We start from the raw sequence: 26,947 nt of genomic DNA on the forward strand, positions 1-26,947 counted from the left end.
GGTAGTGGTAGTGGTGGTAGTAGTGGTAGTGGTAATGGCATTGGAAGTGGCAGTGGAAGTGGTAGTGGCAGTGGTGGTGATGCTGGTAGTGGTGGTGCTAGTGGAAGTGGTAGTTATAGAAGTAGTAGTATATCTCTTTCTGCAAGATTTATACTCTTAATACTAAAACAAATTATTTTTCTCACCCAATTCGCAGAAGGTGTTTTCCAGGATATTTTCATGCTGGCCTTCAACACGTATCTTTCCGCACAGGATTCTGGCACCCTCACTACCTTCCAGGGACATTAAAATGATGTGCCCAGTGCTCCACCAAATTGCAGATTCAACAATGCAATCAGTGCTTTCTAGCTGTCTGTCAGTTAGCTTGTAGTCCGGCCCAAGGAGGAGAGAAACTTTCAGTTTTTCACCGTTGTAGATGCGATTGCTCTCAGGTCTATCTATGGAACACATTTCTGTAAAACCGTTGCCTTTGAGCTGCATCAAAACAGAAGAAGGATGTTCCCTGTAACACTTCTCATGGTAGACGTCATGGCTCATGAATATTAAGGCAAGTTCACCGAAGGGTGTATGTGGGTGGTTGTCTTTAAAAAGCACTGACAACGTATAATTGAATCCTGAAAGGTTCAGTCTAGTTAATATGTCTTTGGCTAATATAAACGCTGATTTCAGCAGTACTGCTATTCTAGAAAATCGGTCGATTTCAACATCAAGTGTTCCATTTTCTACATCAATTTTTGACTTATGAGTGACATCTTCCCAAACTATCTTTCCATCTTTAGTTTGAAAGCCATGCAAAACTAGAACATCGTTGCAGGAAGAATCTTTGTCAATCGTTAACCTGGTTGTCAGTGTAACAGGTTTTTCGAACACTTGATGGTTTGGTTGCAAGTTGATGATGGGTGCGATGAACTTAACATCATTTTGGAGTCCAGTTTTGACTATCATATCACAATGTGTGGAAGGCTTCTCCAAAGTTATTTTGATAGCAACAGGATCTTCCGATTGACCTATGGCACAAGAAGGGCAAGTAAGGTGAACATCCTCTGCAATCACCATTCCGCCGTAATAATCCACGATTCCAAACCCAGGTGTGAAGCTACCCTTGTTTCCCCATAATGTTGTTACTGTGCTTTCTATTCCACCTTCCCGCAGTTCTAAAAAGAAACATAACACATTCATTGTGCTACTATAAAAAAAACAACTTTCACTGAGGCTTTTGTTGTAAGCTATGTATTCACAGATAACGTGCATTCCTTATTTTTAAGCGATAACAATCGCTTAATGTTGCGGTTGGCGAGATCTGTACTATTTTCTGTTGCGTTTGATTGACCGATCAATAGAACCGAATGGGACTGGGAACTAGCTACAGGAATAAATGTTACGCAAACAGAGATCAAGTTAACAAGAAGTCGCTCTGAAAACCACGAAGCAAATAAGCAATATACTCCTGGAAAGTTAGCAAAGAGTGATACAAAGTGAAATTATATATTTGATGAGTTCTATCGAATTCAGTAGACAGACATGATCACATCTCTACATGACAATGGGCCTGTGTCAACAATTACGAGACAGCGCTTGTCTTGAAGAGCTACTTTTCTGTGTTCAGAATGAAACACCAACCGTGGGAAAATTATAAACGGGTTGTAAACGATATCGCCATTTATATCGTTCCCATGGGCCACGGAATTAGGAGGTGACGCACTGGAAAAATTACATTAGTGGAATGTGGATAACTATATGATATCCCGATAGTTCTTATCTTTCTGAAATGCACATTACTTGTCCTTCTTTATTATTTGGTTTTCACTTTGCCCTTCTTGAAAATTAAAGAATGGCAATCACAAATTCAGCGTTACATGTTTAGATTCGTAGGCCAGAGGTGGTAGACATCACTTGGAAATTTCCGTTCACATATCTCTGCATCATGCCTATCGTGCATTTGGTTTATGGTGATTAGGGGCTTAAAACTTTCCAAAAAACATTTGAAACGTTTTTAAAAAAGCGTTTCAAACGTTTCACTGGTTTGGTGCATTTGGATCCTATCAACAAGTCCAACTATACGGTCATGTACTTTTGCAGTTTTTTGCATGATTTTATTAACGTGCTCAGCTAGCATGCAAACAGGATACCAAGTGGGGCAGGGCTAAAAAAGAAATCTAAAAGCAAAGCCAAACGCTTCCAACTATCAAAACGCGCGTTAAAAAAAATACTTGATAGGAGTAACATTAAAGCAAACAAACGCTATTTGAACCAAATAAACGTCATGCTCAAATGTGACAAAGGTGAGAGAAATTTCTCAAAAATTGCCAAGGTATTTCCCTTATTTTCTTGAAGTCATGCGAATGAAAGTCGCTGGTAAGACAATGTTGAATATTTAAAATAACATGCATTTATGATCTTTAATTATGACATTCCAAGTATTGGGCATTATGTAGCGACAACATAAAGGGGGATAGTATGGGCTCAGCCATGTGACAAGATCATTATGTTTGCTATGTCTACACATGTATTTAAACAATTTATCAAATCCTTCCCCTTTAGAAAAAGCTTTTCTAACGTCATCACTCCACTTAGCGTGCGAGAGTATTCGGTTTTGAAATATCATCTGGTGTGAAACAAGAGCTGAAAAAAAACGGATGATCTTGCATGTTAAACTTTACTCAACTGTAACTGTCAAGTACTGTTTATTGACAAATTTACCTTCATGACGATCATGATCAGTCGATGCTTCTATAAGTCGTTCTTGAAGTAGTCTGCTTTCTGATACACCTACCAGAAGAAAATGACAATTAATTACTCTACAACTTGCAAGTAATTTTGGTGTACATTACCGAATCTTGTTAAGGACAGCTTTTGACATTAGCCACTTCATAAGAAAAACAATCAAAACTGTCCTTTTTATGACGCTTCCAACTATCAAAACGCGCGTTAAAAAAAATACTTGATAGGAGTAACATTAAAGCAAACAAACGCTATTTGAACCAAATAAACGTCATGCTCAAATGTGACAAAGGTGAGAGAAATTTCTCAAAAATTGCCAAGGTATTTCCCTTATTTTCTTGAAGTCATGCGAATGAAAGTCACTGGTAAGACAATGTTGAATATTTAAAATAACATGCATTTATGATCTTTAATTATGACATTCCAAGTATTGGGCATTATGTAGCGACAACATAAAGGGGGATAGTATGGGCTCAGCCATGTGACAAGATCATTATGTTTGCTACGTCTACACATGTATTTAAACAATTTATCAAATCCTTCCCCTTTAGAAAAAGCTTTTCTAACGTCATCACTCCACTTAGCGTGCGAGAGTATTCGGTTTTGAAATATCATCTGGTGTGAAACAAGAGCTGAAAAAAAACGGATGATCTTGCATGTTAAACTTTACTCAACTGTAACTGTCAAGTACTGTTTATTGACAAATTTACCTTCATGACGATCATGATCAGTCGATGCTTCTATAAGTCGTTCTTGAAGTAGTCTGCTTTCTGATACACCTACCAGAAGAAAATGACAATTAATTACTCTACAACTTGCAAGTAATTTTGGTGTACATTACCGAATCTTGTTAAGGACAGCTTTTGACATTAGCCACTTCATAAGAAAAACAATCAAAACTGTCCTTTTTATGACGCTTCCAACTATCAAAACGCGCGTTAAAAAAAATACTTGATAGGAGTAACATTAAAGCAAACAAACGCTATTTGAACCAAATAAACGTCATGCTCAAATGTGACAAAGGTGAGAGAAATTTCTCAAAAATTGCCAAGGTATTTCCCTTATTTTCTTGAAGTCATGCGAATGAAAGTCGCTGGTAAGACAATGTTGAATATTTAAAATAACATGCATTTATGATCTTTAATTATGACATTCCAAGTATTGGGCATTATGTAGCGACAACATAAAGGGGGATAGTATGGGCTCAGCCATGTGACAAGATCATTATGTTTGCTATGTCTACACATGTATTTAAACAATTTATCAAATCCTTCCCCTTTAGAAAAAGCTTTTCTAACGTCATCACTCCACTTAGCGTGCGAGAGTATTCGGTTTTGAAATATCATCTGGTGTGAAACAAGAGCTGAAAAAAAACGGATGATCTTGCATGTTAAACTTTACTCAACTGTAACTGTCAAGTACTGTTTATTGACAAATTTACCTTCATGACGATCATGATCAGTCGATGCTTCTATAAGTCGTTCTTGAAGTAGTCTGCTTTCTGATACACCTACCAGAAGAAAATGACAATTAATTACTCTACAACTTGCAAGTAATTTTGGTGTACATTACCAAATCTTGTTAAGGACAGCTTTTGACATTAGCCACTTCATAAGAAAAACAATCAAAACTGTCCTTTTTATGACGCTTCCAACTATCAAAACGCGCGTTAAAAAAAATACTTGATAGGAGTAACATTAAAGCAAACAAACGCTATTTGAACCAAACAAACGTCATGCTCAAATGTGACAAAAAGGTGAGAGAAATTTCTCAAAAACTGTCAAGGTATTTCCCTTATTTTCTTGAAGTCATGCGAATGAAAGTCGCTGGTAAGACAATGTTGAATATTTAAAATAATATGCATTTATGATCTTTAATTATGACATTCCAAGTATTGGGCATTATGTAGCGACAACATAAAGGGGGATAGTATGGGCTCAGCCATGTGACAAGATCATTATGTTTGATACGTCTACACATGTGTTTAAACAATTTATCAAATCCTTCCCCTTTAGAAAAAGCTTTTCTAACGTCATCACTCCACTTAGCGTGCGAGAGTATTCGGTTTTGAAATATCATCTGGTGTGAAACAAGAGCTGAAAAAAAAACCGGATGATCTTGCACGTTAAACTTTACTCAACTGTAACTGTCAAGTACTGTTTATTGACAAATTTACCTTCATGACGATCATGATCAGTCGATGCTTCTATAAGTCGTTCTTGAAGTAGTCTGCTTTCTGATACACCTACCAGAAGAAAATGACAATTAATTACTCTACAACTTGCAAGTAATTTTGGTGTACATTACCGAATCTTGTTAAGGACAGCTTTTGACATTAGCTACTTCATAAGAAAAACAATCAAAACTGTCCTTTTTATGACAACAGTGGAATCGTGATTTCTTGAACCCTCAATTTTTTTAACCTCATGGTGAACTTGAACCATACAATGTATGGTGTTTACCTGCAATTTTTCTGAACTACCCGATTTTTTAAACCAATTCCGTTTCCATTGCAGGTTCGAAAAATCGGGATTCCAATGAATGTTAAAACCTAAACAGCTTTTTCAGCTACCCTTCTTCTGCCTTACAAAACTAACTCGAGTGTGTAAATACAACATTTTATACCATGCCATAGAAAATACAGCCAATCAGAATACAGGAAAGCCGTTGTATATTCGACGGTATTCAACCCAACCTTCCCATCGTGCGCTGCGATCTTATTCTCGATGAAATTTAGTGAGCGTATTTTCTATGGCATGGTATAAAATAGTTACACAACACTTTCTCGTGGTATACTATGGAATATCCCACTTGTCACTTGTATTTTCTTCGTATACACACTCGCCTAAAGGCTCGTGTGTATATCGAGAAAATACAAGTGACTCGTGGGATATTCCATAGTATACCACTCGAAAGCGTTGCATAACTAGTATGTATTACAGTGATATACAAATACGAGGGACCTGAAGGGGTAAGATGGGAACTGGGATTTGAGCAAATTTTCACTGGGAAAATGGGATTGGGGTCACTAGGGCTGGGGATCACAAACAAATAAACAATAGAACTGGGACTGTAATTTGGAAAATTGAGAACACAATAAGCAAGGAAATGGGATTTGGGCATAATTTTGGCTGGGGAATGAGATTTATATCTCCCCCTCACCCTCTTCAGGACCCTCAAATTAATGTTATAAACTTGTGTTAGAAAACTGAGCCATCCATTCTTACCGAACTGTTACAGGACTATTTTACTGAATGATTGGCAAGCGGTAATTATGTACATGTAAAATGTAGTTGTATGTACAAAATGAACTCGCTTTCATTATTATTGCAATAATTGTGAAAAAAAGAAAGCTACTTAAAAGGACTGTGTCACGGCTGAGTAAAGACAGTAAAGTTTATTTTATTAGGATTTGCCAAAAACTCGCTATGAAACTTACTTTTGAAAAAAAAAATACTTCTCTGGGTTAAAATGACGAAACCATAGCTTCATTGCAACCAATTTCTTTCTTTCTGGGTATTATAATTTAAAGTTACAAGCAAACGAGATTAACTTTAAAAACTGTTCAGCCCAACAGTACGTATTTTAAAAACCCATATCGCAATCCGTTTCAATCTTCGTCACTTTGGCCATCCGTACCTTCTTTTGTATTTGCTGTGTTAATTAAATGTTCCTTCACTGTTTTAAGCGGTTATTTGATGGTCATTTTCCATGCCTAAATTTGACTAAAATCCGTGACACAGTCCCTTTAATAAATAGAAAAGTTTACCAATCACAAGATCCTGCATTTTTTCCACAAGGATGTTGCAAGGTTCCTGCCAGCTGTACTTCTCCAAATACTTTTCACGAAGGAGCTGTGACTCTCCAAGCCGCACTTCCCTTTTTTTCTGACGGACAAGACTGATTGCTTTGGCCCAGTCTCTAGGATCTTCAGAATCCACTACACAGTTTGAGCCAAAAGGCACTTCCTTTAGAGCTTCTCCAAATCCTGAGTTACTATTCACAAGTACAGGAAGACCAGCAGATAAGGCTTCAAGTGCTGTCAAACCAAAGCCCTCAGTCCTTGATGGCATTATAGCCAGATCCACCTCACAGAATAATCTGGCTAGTACTTCCCTGCTTTCATTAAAGCTTGGAACAATAAGTTGATTACGGGCAATACCATGCTGAAGTAACTTTTTTGCTGTTTTACTTTCCTTTCCCGTTGATGCACAAACAAACCTGAATTGGTAGGATTTGTCTTCCAACTCAGCAATTGCGTGAGCAGCAAGATCATATCCTTTCGGATAAAAATCTCCAGTGTCGCCACTCCCGATTACTAAAACACAAAATGTTTTTCTTTCCTCAGTGGATTGTTTTATCTCCAAGAATTCAGTGAAAATGCTTGGGGTGATGTCTAGAACATCTTGGTGCTTTTTTACAGAGCGAAGATAACGCTTGTAAGCATCTGCCAGCTTGGGTCCAACTGCCACAACTTGATCAGCCAACTCACAGAGTTCTATCTCTATTTGTTGCATTGGCTCAAATTTGAAAATGCCTTTAAACATTCCAAGTTCTTCAGGAGCAGTGTGAACAACCTGAATCCACTTAGTACAATGATGACGATGTCTTTTTATGATTAGTATTTGTCGACCAAGATGCACTCCATGTCCTATAATACAGTCCATGACATGGTTTTCTGGTACATTGACCAGCCAATCAACTGGACCCACACCAGGCATTTTCTCTGCTTCAATGAGCTGAACCTTGTGACTAGCAGCATTGTTCTTATCCTCTTCACTGCATTGAGGGAGAAAGACACTAACTTGTACATTAGGGTGTTTAGCCAACTGTATTGCTAGTTCCCTGTTGATGGATGACACATCTCCTTTGGTTGATGATCTCCATTCACTACTTAACAGGGTAACTCCCAATGTCCTCTTTTCTGCTCTCACCGGGCATTCCGGCAAGTCTAATATAGATTCCATGATGGGATCGGCGATTTCCTAAAATGAAAGCAAAAGAAATTTACTGTTTTTGTGCCACATAAGTTCTTCACTGCCATAATCCTATTTGTGTTTATCCAGTAACTGGGCAAAACACCTGAAACTTAACTGAGGACTGCAGTAACATCCTCAACATACACCAGACAATAAAAATATTTTATAGCAATAGAACCAACCAGCCAGTATATAAAGCACATATTAATAAGCAGCAAGAAGACGAAAAAAGATGTGTGATGCACTCAGAAGATGAATGATAATACTACCAGGGTATCTCAGCTGACTTGTTAACCTGGGCCAGGCTCTTGAAAAGCTGATTGTAATAAGTCATGATTAGCGATTATTCTGCAATTAAATATTTTTTTTATTCCAAGGAGAACTAATCCAGGAATAACAGGGTGTTCCTGAAAGCAAATTTAACCCTCGATTAATTATCCTTTGATTAAACTCATATTAAGCCGGTAACCCTGCTTACTGGCGGGAGAAATGGCTGAGCATTAGGGGGTGGGGAGAGATAAAACAGGGACGGCCCCAACAATAAACAAAACTGAACTTGTTGCAGAAACAAATCTTGAGAACAAAAAAAGAGAGCACAATTTTTCCTTAACAAAATTTTTGGCGTTTGGATATCTATAAGAAGCAATAGAAGAGTTATGATGAAAATAATTTCAGGGTACAATCTGTACATATTTAGCATAAATGCTGGGCAAAGCTCACTGAATAATGCATTGAACAGAAAATCAATTGAGCTCTCAAAACGCTTACCGTCTATTTTTAGCCTTAGTCTTTCGTACTTTGTAAATAAAAACAAAGGTCTCTATTCTTAAGCGAGAACTGCACGAAACTGAGATGTCTTGAATCGTCTATAGAATTTATATTTGAGCTCGAATAAAAGTTTGCATGACAGCAAATAACTAAGAATAGCATTAAATTAAAGGAAACTGAACAAAGTTTGTCTTGAGTGCTGGTTTCTTGCTTTGGAATTTCTTTAATTGCAATTCACTGCGAGGATCATTTTTTCACTTTATTTCTCATATCCGTAGTTCACATATATTAATTATTTCATATACTTTACGTCATTCTATTCCTTTCACAGGAAAATATATTTACCCCTGAATGTTTCATTCCCTTTTGTATAACTTTCAAGTGGGGAAAAAATGATGTAAATTGGCTCCCCCAAAATACTTAAATTTTTGCTGAACTAGAGTGGAAAAACAAAATATTTCTGAAAAAAAGGATACAGTGCATTGACATCTTTAAATAGGCAACACAACATTTTTTTAACTGTATAAATTTCTTTAAGCAAGCAAGCAAGGTTTGTACACAACTATTTCAATGCACGATTTTGTTATTCATTATATATGCCTTTTTATTCGGCTTTCAATACATTTCATTTTTTTTTCGCGTAATAAGGTCCTCCCCCCCCCCCCCCCAGGTCCAAAAGTGCCCGTACACCTTTGGCAAAGAAAATTTAACCATTAAACGAGACTTACCTGTAAGGTGAAGTTTGATTGGAATTCTATCTCGTCACCAGTCAGGAATGAAGGAGTCACACTCAAAATAGACTGAATAGAGAAAATAACGGTTACCCGGTACGTGTTAATTCTGCCGAATGAGATGATCAACTTTTTGAAGAACAACCAAGTTCAATACCCTGTAGTAAGCTAAACTCTTAATGAATACTCGCCTTTTTGAAGCCAAAGAAAGCATTGAATTTTATCACTCATATTTTCTTTTACATTACAGCGGCTATTGAGCGAAATTGCTACGTGACAATGTTTAAATTTCTTTGCTTGCGCTTGTGTCTGGGAACAGCGGTCCGTCAACGGCCCGGGGGGGCACTCCCATATATGGGCTATATAGGTATGTGCCGCAGGATAGGGTATGGTTTTTGAGGCTCTTGGTCTTTAAATAGGGTATCATTTTTGCTCCTTTTGGCATTGTGTTCCTGATGTGATTCTTAGATAGGGTACCTAAATTCTATCAGCTAAAATAAACGCCCAGCTAAATGAAAAATAAAAAGGGATCTTAAAACTGAACTAACCATTCAAGTATTAGTAAAGCGATTTTATAAAGATTTGTGTTTTGCCGTGCGCGGTTGGCCGTTACTTGGGTCGTCACGGAACGCTTCTCCTCTCCTTGAATAGGGTGTCATTTTTCGGTTTTCGGCCTTAAAAAGGGTATCAATTTTCGCTTTCTTTATCCTTAAATAGGGTAACGGTTTAAGAACCTTTGCAGCACACCCCTATCCGAAATTTATGGAAGTACCCCCCCCCCCTCGGGGGTCCACGGTCAGTAGAAATTTGCAAAGTTTTTAAAAATCTTTACCAGTACTAATAGAAAATAAGAAATAAAAAAAATTGGTGGATGATCTCCATTCACTATTTAACAGGGTAACTGTCAATGTCCTCTTTTCTGCTCCCACCTGGAATTTTAATATGGAGGCCATGCTGGGATCGGCGATTTCCTAAAATGAAAGCGAAAGAAATTTACTGATTTACTTCACTGCCTTAATCCTATTTGTGTTAATCCAGTAACTGGGCAAAACACCTGAAACTTAACTGAGGACTGCAGTAAGATCCTCAACATACACCAGACAATAAAAATATTTTACAGGAATAGAACCAACCAGCCAGTATATAAAAAGCACATATTAATAAGCAGTAAGGGATCATTTGTGTCCAGATGTGTGAAATCTGTAGATTTTTAAATCACTGCTGGTGTTTTGCATATGAATTCGTATGTTTGCCAGTTTTGTACATTTGAAAATTAAAAAATGCTGTAAAATTATCCCTTTTGTGACAGTTAAAGGCTTTATCTCCGAAACAAACCACTGAATTGGTACAAAAATTTGCAGAAAGGTAATACCCTTAAAGTTTTTATGTCTAGACTATGCGACAAATATCACTAATATTCAAGGCTTTATTGTTTCATTCCTTATATTTATGATGGCAGATTTTTTTTGAGAAACATTCGTTTTGGGTTAGAGGAAATGAATCACCAAAATACTGAAATTACATTGAAGAAGCATACCCCCCGTAGAGTAAATTAATGAATTGATTATTTGAAATTTGAATCTGTTAGTCAATTTCAAGAATGCATTCATCTAATTATCAAAAAAAGAAGTGCCGATCAATGTTCGAATCAAAAATTAGTTTTTGATCACAGCCGCCTGATTTAAAGAGAAGGCAAGAAATTGAAACATCTAAAAAAAGATGTGTTCAAATTAGGTTTCAAACGTTGCATGGTATTTGTCATCAGAGTTGGGGTGTCAGACAATGTTTCACACAAGCGATCATGAACTGGTGATAAAATAAATTTTCTGTAAAGATCTGTAAACCATTTAGAATTAGTTTTATGCGGTTTACAAATGCAGAAGACTAGAAAGAGGCTTAGACATCAAAAAATATTTACCAGTATTAATTGCTGTACTGGTTTCCAGAAGAAATCATGAATGAAAAAAAAAATCAGTGTGAAAAACGTAAAACATGTCGCATAAGCACATTAGATGGGAACATTTCAGACAAACCTGATCATCCTCCATAACAATATAGAGGACTGAATTGCCTTTTAACCTTTCTTTAATTGTCTTTCCATCCCAGATACGTGGAGTTCCATAAAACTGAAAGGTGACCCTGTCCTGACTTATAGCTGCACAAGAAAACCTACATAGAAGAACATACAAAATAATTAACAGTATTGCTACTGTTCTGAAAATTTATAGGATCTGTCAATGCTGGTTCATTGTATGTTCCCTCTCCCCATATGGAAATTTTCTTACCTTCCATTTAAGTTAAAGTTGGAAAAAGTATCCTGGAGTTTCTGCTTCACCATCTCTTCTGACATTTCTTTGGAAAACTGGACCTTTGTTTTATACTGTCCAGTATTCGGCTTTTTGATTCTTGCCATTTCAATAGTGTTTGGAATATATACTTTGTCTTTACTCCTTTGACAGTCATTCTTCTTAAGCAATATGACAGTTTTGGAATAAAAATCATCTTGAGATCTCTTGACTTTAACTGCCGCACCAGATGGCTGTTCCATTAACTGGCTCATGATACTGAAACACAAAAATTTTATTGTAAGACAGTTTACTTTAACTGCTAACAACAATTGTTTGCCCAAGCTAAAGGGTTTAGGTTATACGTCTACTGAAGGTTGCTGTTAGGTAAAAAATCCAGCTACATGTATATATAACAATGCCTAATAATGTTGGTTGATAAAGATCTCAAGATGACTTATGGCTGGAGAATTGATTCAGCCCGTGGTCACTAAGGAGACCCCATTCTCATTAAAGACCACCGCAGTTCTTTTAAAGTTACAGCCACTTTTTCAAATTCCCAAGGTGGTCATTTATGTGTGCTTTGTAAAATAAATAAATAATTTGCTATATATTTAGTGAGGAAGCCACATCAGCTCTAGCTGGTTTTCATGCAGTCCTCTATCCAGGTCTAATTGGAATTTGGAAATGTTGGTTTTTCAGGAGGAAGGAAAACCGGAGAACCCGGAGATAAATCCTCGGAGCAAGGCGAGAACCAACAACAAACTCAACCCACATACATGTACGGCACCAGGTTGGAATCGAACCCAGGCCACATCGGTGGGAGGCAAGTGCTCTCACCACTGCGCCATCCCTACTTCCCCCTTCCCTTCTTCCTCCTCCCCTAACTTCCTCTGGGCAGTTGCATTGTATGATCACTGTTCATATCAGTTTTGAAACTACTTGAACTCTTACCTTAGCTTAGCATACAGCTGTTTTAGTGGCACATAAAATGTTTGTTTAAGTTGGCCAACAAAAATTAATCTTGAGAATGATGAAATTTCCAGTATGCTAACTATATGGCTATTGCAGTTGGAGTCTTCAAGGTCATGGTACTGTGGGAACTGTCAAATGTACAAGAGTATCTTACATTAGTATACTCTGATTGGCTATCAAGATTTCATACTGCACGTTTATTATATTCAACATTCGGAACAAAATAAATATTTGCATGCATAAGCAGGAATTTATCCGGCCAGGCTTCTGGTTTATTAAAGCAAGAGATGACGTGATGAAGGAATTTAGCACACGCACAAGCTCCGTGACTCACCCAAACACGACTTGTGTGTTTCACAAGTGACTGCTTTTCTAAAGATCTTTTTACCAGTGACACCAGTGGCAGATCTAGGGGAGGGCTCAGGGGGGCTGGGCCCCCAACTTATTTTCAGGCCAAACCAAGGCCTGTAGGGCTGAGAAAAAATTATTTTCGGTCCCTCTCTTATTCTTGGAGTCTGGATGATCGGGCCCCCCACGAACCTGAAGGTCTGGATCGACCAATGTTTACTGTGCGGCGCCGTGCCTTTCTGTAGTCAAAGAACTGAAAGAGGTGCTCAAACATTAAACGCCCAGTTACACGTATAAACTTGTTAGACTGTCGGTAACTAATAATTAGATCTGTACTTTAATACTTGTTCACATATGTTCAGTGTCTCAACATAAGCTTAGGGTGCGTTTCTTTGGGAAAATCCAAATCCAGATTCTTGTATCCAAAAAAGGATTTGCGTTTCTTCACCTAGATCTAAAAATGGATTAATCTTGGATCAATTATCTGAAGAATCCACACTCTGAGTGGATACATCAGATCATATTTAAATCTGGATTTTTAGGATTCATGATCCATGCGTTTCTTTGAAAAAGGATTCAAAAAATAGGTTCGCTCTTTGTTAACACTGTCATACGGTCAGTTTTAAGGCACTTAGTTCGATCAAAATACAAAAGTAATTCACGGTAAAAGGAAACGGTAGCTTGATCAGTTTAAAGTGCCATTTTATTAAAACTGGATGCAGGTTTTCTAGAACAGCCACCGTGTGCCTACAGAAGTTGTATCCTTTTGAAATTTTCACGATTGAAGTTTGCATTGATCATTTCGCAAACATTCTTCGCTCTCAGATCTATGCGCCCTCTGTGATGTGGCTAACTCGAAAAAGGCCTGGAATATCCTATTTGAATGCGACCTGTATTTCCGAATTCAAATTAAATACCCCCAAATTACTCAAAGTATTTGAGAAAGCATAAGCATAAGCATGATAAATAAAATATTCCTTTTGGTTTCCCAATGCTAGTAGTCAGGAACATCGCATGTTCTCAAGTGTACGACTGGAACACGAGACTCGCTAAGTATGAAAAGTATGATCGAATATTCGAGGAAAGATCAGGAAAGGAGACGCGTGACACGCCAATTACTTTTTTATTATTATTATTATTGCAACACATACACAAAACTGTTCTTACAAAGCCAGACGTTCACTAATTACTTACTATACAAAGCTTATTCTGCTTACAGTACAATACAATACTTACGCCACTTACAACACGACACCTAAACTATTTACAACAAAATACTTACAATACAGTACTTATGTTACTTGCATTACAATGTTTATACTCCTTACAATGTAATACTTTGTACAAACATTAACTATGCTTACAATATTTACGAAACTTATGGTTTAACAGACTAAAGCTACGATTACACACTGATGCTATACACAGTGTATACACTACTCATACGCAATAAGGCTACGTTACTTGTACAATGCTACATGATAATAGGTAGGCTAGAAATAAGCGAACGACAAAAAAATAGAAAGAGATATAACGAAAAAATAAACAAGACAAACAAACAAACAAGCAAAAAGAGGCTCAAATACTTATTTGTGATTTGGGTTTAAGCTTATTTGTTAATTCGCGTTAGAAAAACGAACACGGGGGATCCAAATTTTAGTCCGGGCGAATAGACCCTTAGTTCGAATGAATCGACTTTTTGTCCGTGCAAATCGACTCGTAGTCCGTGCGAAACGGTATCCGGTCACCTCGCCACCAGGGAATCTCGCCACCAACCAACTCGCCACCAAAACTGGTGTATTCCTCGTTCTTTAATCCATGAGCCGAAACGAAACGGCGAAACGACTCCGGGAGAACGGGCTTAGCCGGAGCTACAATAAAAGCAAGTTTCGACAGGAGGTCTAGCCTTTGTAGAGGTGCAAAACATTCGATTGAACCATAGAAGAAAGAATGTTAACTCTGAGTTATATTCACTAACCTTTGGAGAAAAAGCAGCACACACGAAGCCAAAAACACGCACAGTAGGTTTTGCAAACCGTCTGTGATAATTTACAAGCCATGCGTGGAATATGGTGGTTCAGAAGAATCACCAGATCGCATCACGGGATTCCTCTGGGGGAGGGGCTACTCCCTTACATAAACCTTATCAGACCTATGGGAAGAGAAGGGAGGAAGGCCTGTCTCAAACATTTTTTATTTATTTATTCTAATATTCCTTTTATTTCATTTCACGTCCCCTTTAAAAGAAGAGCCTGATACTCTGGCTATCTCTTGAGAAACCCTGGAAGTCCTTCCCAAATACCTCTGGGTGCCCCCCTGGGTAGAGAGAAATGTGACTTATGAAGAGAAAGCACTGGGAACTAGTAAATAAAACTGGTTGAAGATTACGAAACTGTGATGGCGTTGAAACATGTGAATGGCGGGCTTTGTGTAGTCACTTTGATAAATAGACTTGCCCCAAGTCGCTCGTTTTTTCTTTGCATCTATAGTTACTTAAATAAAATCGCTTTGAAATCAAGCGAGAAAGACCACTTGAGTAAAATCACCTTTGTAATCGCGCGGGATTTATTTCTGTGAACGCGCGCGCGACACTTACCGAGGAATGGCTCGGAACGAGCGTCGCTCGTTCCGCAACGATCCTCCGCCGACCTCCTCCGCCATTTTGTTTCTCATGCCTGCGCGCGCCCTCCGTTTCCGTATCCAGCGGTCTCCTGCGAATCTAACGAGAGACTTGAAACCCAATCTCGAGCCCAGAGTCCATCCAGTCGGTCAGCGGTATGGGATGAACTCTGGGAAACTGGAATGGATCAGATCAATTTCAGGTCGATTTCAGGAAGAACCTTGGTCTTCCGGGTTTTTTTTGCGCATGCTCGTTGTTCTTAGCGGAAGTAAATTTCCCAGAACGGAAGTAAATCGAGAAAGTTGAACTATTTCTAAAACAGTGTCGACTGAACTCGTGTTTATTGAAGCAACAAAAGTAACAATAACGTCCTGCAGTTAACTAAAGAGAGAGTTAACAAAATAGCGTCTGGTGTTTTTATTTCCTTTAGTCTCTTTCTTGAGCATTCTGCTATATTTGTTTTAAATCAAAGGTGTTGCTAGCCTTCCAGGATTCCGTCTCTGAAGACTGCGTGCGTGTGTCCGTTGTTGTTTTTCAGAAGACGGCTAAGAAATTTACATAATGCACAACGCACGGACAAGCTATTGTTCTGTTCATAAAAAAAAAAAAATGTTTGGCGACTTTCGTATATTTTTGTTTGGTGACTTTTGTATATTGGAAAGGCTTCTCGCTGAAAGCGCATCTTTTCAGGATAGGTTGCATGTTTTCGAGCAAACAATTTTTTCCTCGTCGAATGGCGGTGATATTAATAAAGACGTTAAAGGCCACATGCACACAGTTCAACGCTATTCAAAAGGCGTAATTAGCATTTTGGCGACTTAGCACGTGCACACGTGTGTTATAATTTGTGTTCAATTCTTTTTCTTCAGCAAAACAACAACGCGTAATGTTCAAATTCTGCGTCATTAGTTATTATTTTGAATCGTGCACTGTCTGCCATATTCAGTTTTTCAACTGGAACGGAGATTTGAATGAAAACAGTAGTTCTAGCGATATTTGGAAGTCAGCTATAAATTGAGTTTTCAATCGACCTTGTCCTTGGTGACGCCGTGGTTTGTTGTTTTAAATCACCGTTCAGTATAGACGCTATAAGGAAGTCAATTTTTTTTTATTCATGGTATCTTTTACGTTCAAAGAGAAGATATGATATGTAGCACCATATCACGATTTCTTAGGTATTTTTACAAAATTAAGCTGATACTTCTGAACATTTGACCATGGAAAACAAAAAAATGTTTTTCCAGGGTTTCCGGTTTGGTTTACTTCCGGGAAGAATTTTAAGACTTCCGTGTTGATTTCTATTGTTCTGCGAGGGCCAATAGAAAAAGAGAAATACATTTCAGTTTCCCAGAGTGTCTACCGGCGACCCTACTGCTGACCAACCGCTGACGGACCGCGGAGCCGGGAGACACTCTGGGCTCGAGATTGCTTGAAACCAGGAGTACAAGCTATGGGGCGTTCGTTGTAAACATCCGCTGGGCAAGGTGAGTGCAGGCGCATTTCGCCTGCACTCTTTTCGTACAGCGGACTCTCCCCAACGAAAACCTCTCCGAATTCGGCGTTTCGGCTCTCTCGATTCCAGTACATGTGCATATAATGTTACAACCACTTCATATAATGAAACAAATTAACATAAGACAGTGTTGGCGTTCCATACAAAAGCCTCGCGCAAAATACGGTACATGCTTAGTAAATGAGCAAGAGTAACTTTTCAAAGGGTAGCAGTGTTTTTAAATGCTAGAAATAGACCATTTTACAGTTGTCTGCTTAGTGACCTGGGCTTTGAATGGAAGTGAGGCTGGAGGTGACCTTGTTTTGATACAGACCTCACTCCTTTTGTTTTGTAAATCATGTTGTTTTGATGCTAATTAGTTTGCATTTACATGATAATTCAGGGAGGTTTGTATCAATGCAAGGTCACCCTCAGCCTCACTACCATTCAAAGGCCAGGTCACTTGGCAGGCAACTGTAAAATGGACTATTTGTAGTCGTTACAAAAACGTACAAGCAGAAGTACTTGTTTATTCCAAATTGTACTTGATAAAACATGCCTCGACTAATTATTACTTGCATTGTGGGACATTTCATTTATCACAACCGTGAAATATTACATTATTTTTTAGCTCAGAAGATAATTCCCTGCAATACAATATTGTAAAGAAATAAAAGTGTAATTTTGCTGATATAGTGCAACGGGTTGTGCTAAAATAAAAAAAAAATAGATTACCTTATAAAACATGTATTAAAAGAACTTGACATGGGATGACACTTTTGCCAGAAAGGTTTTCACTGGCGGCGGGGTTCCAATGTGCTTTAAGAAGATGGGGCGCTTTCTGTTTACATGAACTGACATTCTTTGAGTTATCTCATGCAACAACATGACACCGTCATGCGTCATTTTAGACATAGAGATGTTCATCAACCGTCGGTAAAGGACGTTGCTTGGGGTTGTGTTTGTCGGCTAGAAAAACTTGCAAGAAAGAACGTTCTTGCATTACACAAATGGGGGCACACCTTGTAATACGGCTAACCTTTTCACTGGACCAAAATGAATAAATGTCCGTACCCTAACAGTCCTATTCTCATTCATAATTATGACGCTGAATTCAGATGTGTGTGGATTACATAACCCCATTTGTTTATAGATAGTTGTGTTAGGTAATGCTTAATCACCAGGTGCACAATCTCCGTATTTAAAGATCCCTTGGCCCCGGTGGGGGGGGGGGGTACTCCCTATAATGGCCTATACGGGGAGGCTCCGCCCGAAAGGGGTACCTTTTTCAGGCGTCTGGTATATAAAAGGGTAGGGATTTCACAAGTTTAGGTATACGAAAGGGTATGTAAATCTGTCATTAAGGTTTTTCAAAGGGCCGTTAATTAAGAAAATCTCGAACAGATGCGATTTATGGCTGTATTATTTCAATTTATTAAGCGCTAAATTAAAATGACAACAAAACGTCGTGTTCTAAGTCTATGCCATGTCTTTCAGGTATACGAAAGGGGTACCTTTTTTCAGTAAAAGGTATACAAAAGGGGTACAATTTCTGGCAAAATGGTATATAAAAGGGTAAGGGGTTAGAGCTCGGGGCGGAGCCTCCCCGTACAAAACTTTTTCGAGTAGCCCCCGGGCCCTTGGCTTAGTTTTGGGGCATTTCGAAAGAGATACGCAAGCCGGGAAGTCCGGGCGAATTTTCTACCCTCCTACCTCCCCTTCGGCGACGTAATGCACAGCTATAGTGCTTTCTCACCCAGTCGCTCATTGCCTCGGCCACAATCTTTTCCCATATCTTTCCACGCCGGACAATGAGCGGCATAATTAATGAGTGAGAATGGTATACTATTAGTCTTGGCGCTTTTGAACACAACCGAAATCTTTACCTCATTTTAGACCAGTTGCAAAAGCAGCATTGTATTTCGGCTTATTCCATACATGGACTGTGTTTCGTGTCATGTTTGTCTAATTCAAAATGGTGGTCAACTCGCCTTTTACGTAAGTACTTAGAAAAAAATAAAATTGACTCTCAGAATGTCTCTCAATATTGGATAAGCATAACTTGCAGTGTCGTGATGTACAATAAATGAGTAAATGATTGATTGGTTGACTGACTGACTGACTGACTGACTGATTGATTGATTGATTAATTGATTGATTGATTGATTGATTATTCATTCGTTCGTTTATTCATTCATTGATAATGAAAAGAATTACAACAAGTACCGATACTCCGGTATTTTGTAACTGTTAACTTGAAAGAATTCTAGTCTGCAGAGCACACTTTAATTTATGTTTTCTATGATAGGTACTTGTCTAAAAAAGTTTAAGTTTTTTCCTACAACTTCGTCCTAGGATAAGTGTTCTCTCCTGGATATGATAGTAAACAACTATAGATTCTGCTTGTTTTTGTTTTGTTTTGTTTTTTTACTTATTACAAACAGAAACAAGCGACAGGGAAAATACACACTGTTAAAAAATCTGTAAATGTCTGTTTAACGACTCGCCGAGTAGTTTTCTCTGTCTGCGATGACTCAGCTTCTGCAACACAAGACAGCATATGAGATTGTATATACTTGTGAAACTTAAAATTTACCTTTATTATAGTGCACTCAACAAAATTCCTTGATTCTGATTGGACAAGAGCAGTATTACAATCTATACAGTAGTCGAACACAGGTAAACTTAAACTTGTGTATTTTTTTATATTCTGTACGTTACAAACTCAACTAAAACGCTGTCGAAAATATCAAAGGGCTTAAAACTCACACGTCACGAAACACGTTAACTTTACAGGTAGCTATTACAACCAACAACAATCTGTACGCAGTTAAAGGACCACGGTCAGCCTCCGCTATTTTTAGTGGCATCGAAATTGTGAAAAATGTGTACTGAAGCGGAATCTTCATATCGCCACAAGTTGTGTTAATTGAAGTCTGTTAAATTGCGCATGGTGATCACTTTCGTTTAGACACGCCCCGCGTCAAAAATAACCGAAAATCCCGTATGTCAACAAAAAAAAGGCGCGGCTGACCTAATAAAGAACCACCCACATTACCTTTACTGATTCACTCCAAATTATATTGTGACGTCATCCCCAATGAGCACAAATGGAGCCCAGTACTTTACTGCACCAAACTTCTCCGACTCGCGAAGACATTTCATAGCCCTGTTAAGAGCTACAGTGGCTTTATGTCCACAACGTAGATGTTGGTAGAAATTGTTCATAAATTCCATAGTGGCCTCGTCATCAATTGCCCAGAGTGCAACAAGAACAGAACGAGCACCAGCACCCAGGAAAGCTCTTGCAATACCGACCACACCCTCAGGCGTAACCGTGCCTTGCGCACTGTGACAGCAACTTAGCACGACAAGCCTTGCTCGTAGCTGAGCAGCTCTCACATCTGCCATCTTCAACATAAAATCGCTTTCTTCAGGGATCTTGGATTTCCTTACAGGATTTGGAGCCAAGGCAATTTCACCAGATGTCATATCACCATGTGCTGCGATGTGTATCAAGGAAACTGAACCGATTCGTCTTAACACCTCTTCTTTCGTTGCTTTCTTCCCAATGAGAGGTTTGGTACCAAGCATTCCTCCTATCATCTTTACTTCCTTTCTCGCATCTGGCAACGGCGACAGAATGGGCTCACCAAGCTCGTTGGTAACTTCCTCCACACATGGATCTCCCACAAGTAGTGCTCCACTCGTTCTGTGGTAGTCCTCAGGAGAATCTGCGATCAGTTTTAAACTTGTCAGTGAAGGAGCAATGCGTATCTTGACGGATTCACTTAGATATTTCGATTCGCCATCTAGAAATGCAGCATAAGGAGCCAGGCACAATGGACCATCCGGTACAATGACTAATTCGTCACCCTGAAGCAAGTCTGCAATGGGGCCAATAATACAATCATGAAGGATGCGCAAAGAATTATTTTCGCAGTGTGATGCCTTTACGGTTTCCTGTTCAAATTCTTTACTGGGCTGCAATTTCTTTCTTACCTCATCCAAGGAACGATTTTCACAGGTAACTCGAGAAGCAATGTTATTTTCTTTGAATACATCTTTCATTAAGCACTCCAAAAAGGTAGTGGCATCTTTATCTGCTACTTCTTTTTGTCTAAACTGAACATTTGTTCCGTTGCAGAGTACCCATGAATGAATTATGTTACTTTCAAGTGCTATGAAAACTGTTTGTACTGTGGACGTAACATGTAATATGCCAGAGATCGTTACTTTAGGATCAAATGGCTCAGACGCTAGCAATTCAGAGTCGTATCGTAATTTCATGAGATCCAGCAACGCCTGTGCTCGTCCTTGCTCAGCAACACACAAAGCCTCATCATTCTTTTCAAGCCTAACCAAAGTTCTCCATAGAGCATCGTAGGCTTGTTGACACGTCTTACGAAAGGTTATTTTCCACACATCTTCAGATTGAAGAAGAGCTCTCATATCATTGAACAGTTTAACACTGGCTCGATAACATTCAAGAGACTCATGCAAGGCACCTGAGAATTCAAAGTCACAACCCAGGAAATGATAAGCACGTCCTTTTCCAACCACGTCCCCCAGCTCTTTGGCAATGCTGAGATATTGCGTGTGGTACTTTATGGCTTGTTTGAAATCATCCAGACTCTGGTAAGCATTGCCAAGATTGCCATAGGCATCTCCTTCTCCAGCTCTGTTCCCTAGTTCTTTAGTAATACGAAGATGTTGCGTATGGTACCAAATGGCTTGTTTAAAATCACCCAGCCACCGGTAAGTTTTGCCTAGATTACGATAAGCATCTGCTTCTCCAGCCTTATCTCCCAGTTCTTTGGCAATGCTTAGATATTGCGTGTGGTACTCTATGGCAAGATTGCATTTATCCAGCATCTGGTAAACATCGCCAAGATTTCCATAAGCATGTCCTTCGCCAGCCCTGTCCCCCAGCTCTTTCGCAATGCTAAGATGTTGCATGTGGTACTCTAGGGCTTGTTCAAAATCACCTAGATTCCGGTAATCATTGCCAAGATTGCCACAGGCCCGTCCCTCTCCAGCTCTGTCACCCAGGTCTTTCGCAATGCTGAGATGTTGTGTTTGGTACTCTATGGCTTTTTTCAAATCACCCAGACTCCAATAAGTACTGCCAAGATTACCATAGGCATTTCCTTCTCCAGCCCTGTCCCCAAGTTCTTTGAAAATGCTAAGACATTGTGTGTGGTACTCCATGGCTTGTTTAAAGCCACCCAGAGCCCGCGAAACAACGCCCAGATTACCATAGGCACGTCCTTCTCCGGCTCTGTCTCCCAGTTCTTTTGCAATGCTGAGACGTTGTGAGTAGTGCTCTTTGGCTTGTTTGAAATCCCCCATGCTCTGGTAGGCATTGCCAAGATTGCCATAGGCATGCCCTTCTCCGGCCCTGTCCCCCAGTTTTTTTGCAATGCTAAGATACTGCGTGTTGTACTCCATGGCCTGTTTAAAATCACCCAGACTCCAGTAAGCATTGCCAAGATTACCATAGGCGGCTCCTTCTGCATTCCTGTCTTCCAGTTCTTTGGCAATGCTCAGATCTTGCGTGTGGTAGCTAATGGCTTGTTTAAAATCACCCAGACTCTGGAAAGCATTTCCAAGATTACCATAGGCACGTCCCTGTCCAGCCCTGTCCCTCAGTTCTTTAGCAATGCTAAGATGTCGCTTGTGGTGCTCTATGGCTTGCTTAAAATCACCTAGACTCTGGAAAGCATTGCCAAGATTACCATTAGCACGTCCTTCTCCAGCCCTGTCCCTGAATTCTTTGGCGATGCTAAGATCTTGCGTGTGGTAATCTATGGCTTGTTTAAAACCACCCAGAGCACGGGAAACAACGCCCAGATTACCACAGGCGCGTCCTTCTTCAGCCCTGTCCCCCAGTTCTTTGGCAATGCTGAGACGCTGTGAGTAGTACTCTCTGGCTTGTTTAAAATCCCCCATGCTTTGGTAAGCATTGCCCAGATTACCACAGGCACTTCCTTGTTCAGCTCTGCACCCCATTTTTTTGGCAATGCTAAGATGCTCCGTGTGGTACTTAATGGCTTGTTTAAATTCACCCAGACTCCAGTAAGCATTGCCAAGATTGCCATAGGCATGCCCTTCTCCAGCCCTGTCTCCCAGTTTTTGGGCAATGCTTAGATGCTCCGTATGGTAGTCTATAGCTTGTTTAAAACTACCCAGACTCCTGTAATCATTGCCAAGATTACAATAGGCGGCTCCTTCTGCAGCCCTGCCTCCCAGTTCTTTGGCAATGTTAAGATAGTGCGTATGGTACTCTATTGCCTTTTTAACATCACCCAGACTCTGGAAAGCATTGCCAAGATTGCCATAGGCTACGCCTTCTGCATCTCTGTCTCCTAGTTCTTTTGCAATGTTAAGATGTTGCGTGTGGTACTCTATGGCCTTTTTAAAATCACCCAGACTGTGGAAAGCAATGCCAAGATTGCCATAGGCTTCTCCTTCTGCATCTCTGTCTCCTAGTTCTTTGGCAATGTTCAGATGTTGCGAGTGGTACTCTATGGCTTGTTTAATATCACCAAGCCTATAATAAGCATTGCCGAGTTCGCTGCAAGAGTCTCCCTCACCATCTTTTATACCCAGGTGTTTGGCTGTCGCATAAACTTGTTTGTAAAGCTCCATCTCAAAAGACGTCATTTTTTGGGCTCTATATTAACGTGAAGATGTATAGGTGTATATTAATATGATGAATATTCTTGGCTCCTGTCAAGTGCATCACTGGTAAAGATGAAACATTAAAGCGTATTTGATAGGTCAATTGACTTCTTTTTTATGTTTCTATTTTAAATTGTCCCTGTCTTGGTGGTGGTTATTATTTATTACAGCAGAAGTAGTAGTTAAATTATTTGCTTTCGAGCGTTACTCACAGATGGAATTTAAACACGACCTTACCTACACTAGTCGGACGTTCTAACCACCGAGCTACGGAGGACTTAAGTGTTGAGCAGTGGTGGAACGAAATCTTACTACCTAAATTTGCGAGTTGTTGCTACCTTTCTGACGTTTTCGCAACAAACTAAGTGTAAATCAGGGTAGCTGAACACTAGGATTATTTGTTGAATGCTATTGTGCCGAAAGGGAAAACTGATTAGATGTGAAATGAATTAGCTGAAAACCCTAACGGTAAGTTAACTTGGTCTAACCGTGTGGTCTGGGTACAATAAACATATCAATGTCAAACCATGATGTTCACGCTTTCGCATTCGATTCGCTCCAATCCATTTCACTGACTTATGTCGATGGAGGAAAGGTATATTAAAATTCAGCTCAGAAATTGAGACATGAACTAATTCCCACAGAACAGCTAGAAATGAGTCATTGAGTCACTTTATATAATAGCAGTAATTTACTATCTGTAGATACCGTTACTATGTAAAGACAATAATGATTTCAAAATAAAGATCATTCACCGCTGGTGGTTCACAATTCGGTAATTCAAAATAAATAGCATGTGAGCCAGCGATAAGTAGGTAATTCTTGCCGACGTTAACTCCCATGTTATACTAACAGCCTTGCTTCTCGTTATTTTACCTTCAGTTCGCGTTTTTAAGCCGTTTGTATCCTTGGGCCGAATTTTATATTATACCCTAGTCCGTATTTTATACCAAGTCCTTAGTCCGTATCCCGCGCCCGGGATCCCGCGTTTTATACCTCAGTCCGTGTTTTAAACCCAGTCCGTCACGTCAGTAGCCAATTTCAAATCTCCCTGTATACCATATACCTAAAAACCCTGGCCGACCCTGCGTAGTCCGTAGTCCGAAGTCCGTGTAACTGTTTTATACTGACTGCTCATAACTGCATTATCAGTACCAAAATACCGACAAAATATTTGCATGGATAGCCTTAATGCATGTAATTCAGGCTTCTTTCGCGCGGGTGCTTCACAATTTGTAACTCTTTATATTCAGTGAGCTAGATTAAAATTATTACTATTCACAGTTTTTTACATCTACATCTACATTTTACTGTATGAAGTCGGTAAAAGTCCATTCAGATATCACACCAACGTCTTAGGTCTTAGCCCGGTCACAGACAGATAAATGTTTGCAGATAAATGTTTGCAAAGAAATGCAAGTTACTCTACAATCTAGCACTGCAGTGTCTCAATCTGAGAAGTTTTTTTCTTACAACTGAAGCAAAATTAACTGCTGCATGGTGCACATACTGCAAGCATTAAGCATTCTAGCGCCTGACAGAGAGGCAACCAACTGGAACTTTAATTATTGAATTGGGTTGAATCTGTTGAATATGTTTACTTGGTTTGGTACAGAAACAAATAAGCATCATGATCGAGTATTCTAGATAGGGTATAATATTACATACTTGATATCAATTACCTTGAATTAAATCGCTGTGCAACAAACGCACTGAATGGTAAGACTTCTGAAGTTCAGCTCCGTGATGCCTCTGGCTACTGACTCAAATGTTGTTCCTGCAATTAACAAATGTTCAGTCTAGTCCTATCATGAAAGTCTTAACTGATGTAAAAGCCTCACCAGCCTTACGTATATAGATGTAAAACAATTTGGGCATGAGTCGGAATGCCCAATTGTAAATCAAGCGAACAACATCCAGATTTCAATGAGACTTAAAAACAGATACGATGTAGCCCCGATGTAGCAAGTTTCGACTGGAATTCCTTATGTTAATTAAAACTATTAATTCACTTCAATGAAAAAACTGAAAAATCGACAAACTTTATAATAGAAAGGTTAACTTTGTGCTCTACACTTACCTTAAGTTAAAAAGTCAGTACAAACGAGGCCAAGAACAGTGGATTTTATCACTTAGGAATTAAATGTAAGTAATGTACAAGCTCTGAAGCGTGAGCGGAAAAAGTCACGAGAACTCATTTGCATTTGAATGTGGCACTGTTCGTAGTCAAAACAGGAAGTTTTAATTATTATAGCTCGCATGGAATTGGAGTATAACGAATATATCAGGCGGCTAGAAATACGGAAAATATGAAGAATTATACGGGAAAGAAACGCAACGAAAACACGTTATCTTGCTTCCATGCTGTACTACTCGAGTTTGCGAGGTGTTTTAGAATGATTTCACGGTCCATGGCCCGGCTGTTCAAAATGTGGCTAGTGCACGTGCTCGAAAGGCCTTACTCCACTCCCAAGTCCCCGGACCCGCCCCGGAGTTCTTTTTAGCAAAAAAAAGGTCAATCTACCCGTCTCACTCCTCCCAAACTTTCTGAGTACTTGTACATCGGTCACTGATGAGTAAATCAGTCTTTCATTTTTTAAAAAAAATACGTGTGGTTAAACGGTGAATAGTTATCTGATTACTGTCCTCTAGTATACAGTGCAGTGTAAATTAAACTTATCTCGTCAGAATCTCTAACACGATCATACATTCTTATGGTAAGAGTGGAAAATGGCTGTCAAGTGTGTGTTATGGCCGTTGCTCTCCCCGGGGGAGGTACTCCCTATAATGGCCTATACGGGGAGGCTCCGCCCGAAAGGGGTACCTTTTTCAGGCTTCAGGTATATTAAAGGGTAGGGATTTCACACGTTTAAGTATATGAAAGGGTATGGAAATATGTCATTTGGCTATTTAAAGGGCCGTTAATTAAAATATTTTGAACAGACGCAATTTATTTTAATCTGTTAAGCGCTACATAAAAATGACAAGAAAACGTCCTAATTTAAGTCTATGCCATGGTATATGAAAGGGGTACCTTTTTTCAGTTAAAGGTTTTTAAAAGGGGTACAATTTCTGTCAAAATGGTATATAAAAGGGTAAGGGGCTAGAACTCGGAGCCTCCCCGTATAAATTTTTTTTGAGTACCCCCCCCCCCCCGGGGGTTGCTCTCATCAATGTGCACGAGACATCCGGCATGGTGAGTTGCAAGAACTGGAATTCGAGTTATCGGGGTAAATTTGACCCGAATTTTGATCAAGAGAAACGAAATTTAGTCCGAGTTAGCGGGGTGTTCGAGTTAACGGAGTAAAAATGACTTTTAAAAAAGTGGGGGGGGGGGGGTGAAA

The 26,947-nt window shown here is 39.3% G+C and overlaps 4 protein-coding genes across 5 annotated transcripts in view; all 4 read right to left on the minus strand.

Moving 5' to 3' along the window:
- The window catches only part of LOC144638728 (uncharacterized), a 61,797-nt gene that overhangs the window by 23,934 nt on the left and 10,916 nt on the right, over window positions 1-26,947 (minus strand). Inside the window, exons 1-2 of one of the 2 annotated variants that reach the window (XM_078497961.1) lie at window positions 2,701-2,780; window positions 186-1,154 (exon numbers count right to left, since the gene is read on the minus strand). The exons of the other annotated variant lie outside the window; for it this stretch is intronic. Coding sequence (XP_078354087.1) covers window positions 186-1,056 — 871 coding nt within the window. The 5' untranslated portion in view covers window positions 1,057-1,154; window positions 2,701-2,780. Of the gene's footprint in view, window positions 1-185; window positions 1,155-2,700; window positions 2,781-26,947 lie in introns of those variants that run through there. 2 annotated transcript variants of the gene reach the window in all.
- On the minus strand, window positions 2,657-7,732 carry LOC144639016 (uncharacterized). The gene is made up of 5 exons (XM_078498281.1): window positions 6,491-7,732; window positions 4,898-4,966; window positions 4,163-4,231; window positions 3,432-3,500; window positions 2,657-2,769 (listed from the first exon to the last, which is right to left on the minus strand). Exons 1-5 carry the CDS (start codon window positions 7,686-7,688, stop codon window positions 2,657-2,659), a joined length of 1,518 nt encoding a protein of 505 aa, XP_078354407.1. The 5' UTR covers window positions 7,689-7,732.
- LOC144638767 (uncharacterized) lies at window positions 9,981-14,866 on the minus strand. The gene is made up of 5 exons (XM_078498026.1): window positions 14,786-14,866; window positions 12,439-12,587; window positions 11,485-11,763; window positions 11,233-11,368; window positions 9,981-10,170 (listed from the first exon to the last, which is right to left on the minus strand). The coding sequence occupies exons 3-5, from the start codon at window positions 11,757-11,759 to the stop codon at window positions 10,018-10,020; spliced, it is 564 nt and encodes a 187-aa protein (XP_078354152.1). The 5' UTR covers window positions 11,760-11,763; window positions 12,439-12,587; window positions 14,786-14,866; the 3' UTR covers window positions 9,981-10,017.
- Window positions 19,153-25,393, minus strand: LOC144638727 (uncharacterized). The gene is made up of 3 exons (XM_078497958.1): window positions 25,286-25,393; window positions 19,978-23,666; window positions 19,153-19,460 (listed from the first exon to the last, which is right to left on the minus strand). The coding sequence occupies exon 2, from the start codon at window positions 23,583-23,585 to the stop codon at window positions 19,998-20,000; it is 3,588 nt and encodes a 1,195-aa protein (XP_078354084.1). The 5' UTR covers window positions 23,586-23,666; window positions 25,286-25,393; the 3' UTR covers window positions 19,153-19,460; window positions 19,978-19,997.

This window comes from Oculina patagonica, chromosome 14 (genome assembly GCF_052425735.1).
Source record: "Oculina patagonica isolate OP01 chromosome 14, crgOcupat, whole genome shotgun sequence".
Classification (NCBI taxonomy): domain Eukaryota; kingdom Metazoa; phylum Cnidaria; class Anthozoa; order Scleractinia; family Oculinidae; genus Oculina; species Oculina patagonica.

Excerpts from the sequence above, each read along its gene's own strand:
- LOC144639016 (XM_078498281.1), bottom strand. The coding sequence starts at position 7,688 with ATGGAATCTATATTAGACTTGCCGGAATGCCCGGTGAGAGCAGAAAAG. Across the intron at positions 4,232-4,897 it reads TGATCATGATCGTCATGAAG|GTGTATCAGAAAGCAGACTA; the intron begins GTAAATTTGTCA and ends TTCTTCTGGTAG. Across the intron at positions 2,770-3,431 it reads TGATCATGATCGTCATGAAG|GTGTATCAGAAAGCAGACTA; the intron begins GTAAATTTGTCA and ends TTCTTCTGGTAG.
- LOC144638727 (XM_078497958.1), bottom strand. The coding sequence starts at position 23,585 with ATGACGTCTTTTGAGATGGAGCTTTACAAACAAGTTTATGCGACAGCC.
- LOC144638767 (XM_078498026.1), bottom strand. The coding sequence starts at position 11,759 with ATGAGCCAGTTAATGGAACAGCCATCTGGTGCGGCAGTTAAAGTCAAG. Across the intron at positions 11,369-11,484 it reads AACTTTAACTTAAATGGAAG|GTTTTCTTGTGCAGCTATAA; the intron begins GTAAGAAAATTT and ends TCTTCTATGTAG. Across the intron at positions 10,171-11,232 it reads TTGTTATGGAGGATGATCAG|GAAATCGCCGATCCCAGCAT; the intron begins GTTTGTCTGAAA and ends CTTTCATTTTAG.